The 2,667-nt window shown below is 57.2% G+C and overlaps 1 protein-coding gene across 1 annotated transcript in view; it reads left to right on the top strand.

The window, feature by feature from the left end:
- LOC311223509 (uncharacterized protein) overlaps positions 1–2,667 on the top strand; it is a gene marked incomplete at its 5' end in the record, with an annotated part of 47,221 nt that overhangs the window by 42,363 nt on the left and 2,191 nt on the right. Inside the window, one exon of the mRNA XM_084308293.1 lies at positions 1,345–2,667. This exon is cut by the window's right edge and continues 2,191 nt beyond it. Coding sequence (XP_084164419.1) covers positions 1,345–2,625 — 1,281 coding nt within the window. The 3' untranslated portion in view covers positions 2,626–2,667. The remainder of the gene's footprint in view (positions 1–1,344) is intronic.

Genomic DNA, 2,667 nt, shown 5'->3' with positions numbered 1-2,667 from the left:
GGTTGTCTGTTGGTTGTCTGTTGTGTTGTCTGTTGTGTTGTCTGTTGGTTGTCTGTTGGTTGTCTAGGTCAGGGGTGGGTGGGTCCATAATGGTGGTGTGTGTTTATAATGTCTTTTCTTTATCTGTGTGTGTCTTTGAGTGTGTTTTTCTGTTGGGTATTGATGGGCAGTTACCCTTTTGGAAACGCTCTGGGGCTGAGTCCGAATCTATAGCCTTTGTTGGCGATCATTGATTAGTTATGGGGTGTTGACATACTGGTGTTGTGTAAGTCTTTTGTCTGACATGTACATCACTTTGTATTAAGTATCCATTATCCCCCCCCCCCCCACCCCCCGAAAATACTGTACTTCTTAAAAAGTCAAATCTTTTTTGGCATTAGGATGAAATACTAAAACTACTTTTTTTTGTATTGATGACTCAGCATCTTTGTGTAATTATATAATTGCAGTGAGGTTTTCAGGCGACTGCAGCTCTTAACGTCGAGCCTGTTTCATGTGTTTTAACCCTTTCACTGCCACACAAACAGAAGGTTAGCCCTTTACTATCACACAACCGACGGCGATGCTCCATCATTAGCATCATGATGGAGCATCGCCGTGGGTTGTGTGATAGTAAAGGGCTAACCTTCTGTATTGTCACAGTGAAAGGGTTAACCGGCTGTCGTGTGGCAGTGAAAGGGTTAAGTGTGCAGGGCGAGCCTGGAGACGTCAGGGAGAGACTCAGATCAGAGGAGAGAGAATAGGTTCACATTTCTCCGGAGTCGGTCTCGTAACCCAAGTGACTCAATTTCACACAAAAAGGGATTAATTCAAACAAGAAAACGTGTACATTTGAACACGTGAGTTAAAAGAAACACACAACCCCCAGAAGTGTTGAAGAAAACTTATATATCACGTATAAAACAATATATATAAGGGGGGGGGGGGGGGGGGGGGAAATCACTTTTTATTTATTTATTTTTATTTATCTTATGTTTTCAGGGGAAAGGTCTTCTCTCCTCTGGTTATGTCTTCTCTCCTCTGGTTATGTCTTCTCTCCTCTGGTTATGTCTTCTCTCCTCTGGTTATGTCTTCTCTCCTCTGGTTATGTCTTCTCTCCTCTGGTTATGTCTTCTCTCCTCTGGTTATGTCTTCTCTCCTCTGGTTATGTCTTCCCTCCTCTGGTTATGTCTTCTCTCCTCTGGTTATGTCTTCTCTCCTCTGGTTATGTCTTCTCTCCTCTGGTTATGTCTTCTCTCCTCTGGTTATGTCTTCTCTCCTCTGGTTATGTCCGACGCGTCCAAAAGGAGAAGGCTCTACTCTCTCTGCTCATACTGACCAACTCTGTTCCTCTCTCCCCGACAGAACTTCCTCAACCTGGGCCTGGACGATGCCTTCCTCCCCACACAGTCTCCGCTCAAAGCCCCCGGGTCCCGGCTGAACCGGTCCGCCTCCTACTTCTCCTCCCCCTCCCCCTCCTCCTCCTCCGCCTCCGCCGCGCGTCACAGCCTGAGCACCGAGCACATCATCAACAACAACAACAACGACGACGACGACGACGACGACGACGACAGCGGCTGCGTCTGGCCGTCCGACATCTGGAGCCAGGTGGCCGCCGCCTCCCAGCAGCTCCCCTTCCGGCCCGAGCGCTCCGTGAGCCTGTCGGAGGCCGGCAGCGCCCTGCTCTCCTCTCTGGGCCAGCTGGCCGGCCTGGATCAGTCCTCCCCCCCCGGCTCCGTGGCGCCCCCGCCGGGCTTCCCGCCCCTGTCCTCCTCCCTCCAGCAGTGCCAGACCCCCATGACCATCCTGCCGTCCAACCGCTACAAGACGGAGCTCTGCCGCGGCTACCAGGAGAGCGGCAGCTGCAAGTACGGCAGCAAGTGCCAGTTTGCGCACGGCGAGCCCGAGCTGCGCGGCCTGTACCGCCACCCCAAGTACAAGACGGAGCCCTGCAGAACCTTCTACAACTTCGGCTACTGCCCCTACGGCGCGCGCTGCCACTTCCTGCACGAGGAGAAGGCCAGCGGCCCGTCGGCCGGCGGCGCCAAGTTCCAGCGGCAGCAGTCCACCAGCGGCGGCGCCGCTGCTCAGAACCCGCGCCACCAGCTCCGCCAGAGCGTCAGCTTCGGCGGGTTCCTGGGCTCCTCCCGCAGCTCGCCTCCTCCCTCCCTCCCTCCCTCCGCCTTCAACGACCCCAACCTGGGCTTCAGCCGCGCCCCCTCCGTCTCCCCGCCGCCCGCCACCGACCTCCTCCTCTCCCCGGCGTTCGGCGACGCCCTGCTGCAGCGGGAGACGATGGCCGCCTCCGCGTTCCAGTTCGGCCACCGCCACCAGCACCAGTCCCGCGGCGCGGGGGGGGACGCCCAGGACCTTCCGCTCAGGGTGGAGCCGTCGCGCTGCGTCTGCGGACACGGGAAGAGCGGCGGCGGCAGGGGCGGCGTGGAGGAGGAGGGACCCCGCCAGGAGGGCCTGTTCCACGGCCGCGGGGGGTTCATGAAGGCCCCGGCGCTGCAGCGCTTCTCCTCCGAGGACTCCCTGGAGGACAGTTACAGCAGCAGCAGCGGCAGCTCCAGCGGCACCGAGTCGCCCACTTTTGACGGGTCCAAGAGGCTCACGGTGTTCGCCCGCCTGTCTCTGTCCGACTAGGAGGCTCTCTCAGGCGTCCGCACGCCTGTCTCTGTCCCACTA

Source organism: Notolepis coatsorum, assembly GCF_963971535.1.
Source record: "Notolepis coatsorum genome assembly, chromosome: 1".
Classification (NCBI taxonomy): Eukaryota; Metazoa; Chordata; class Actinopteri; order Aulopiformes; family Paralepididae; genus Notolepis; species Notolepis coatsorum.
Note: the sequence above shows the minus strand (reverse complement) of the source record. Positions and strands in the feature narration are given on the sequence as shown.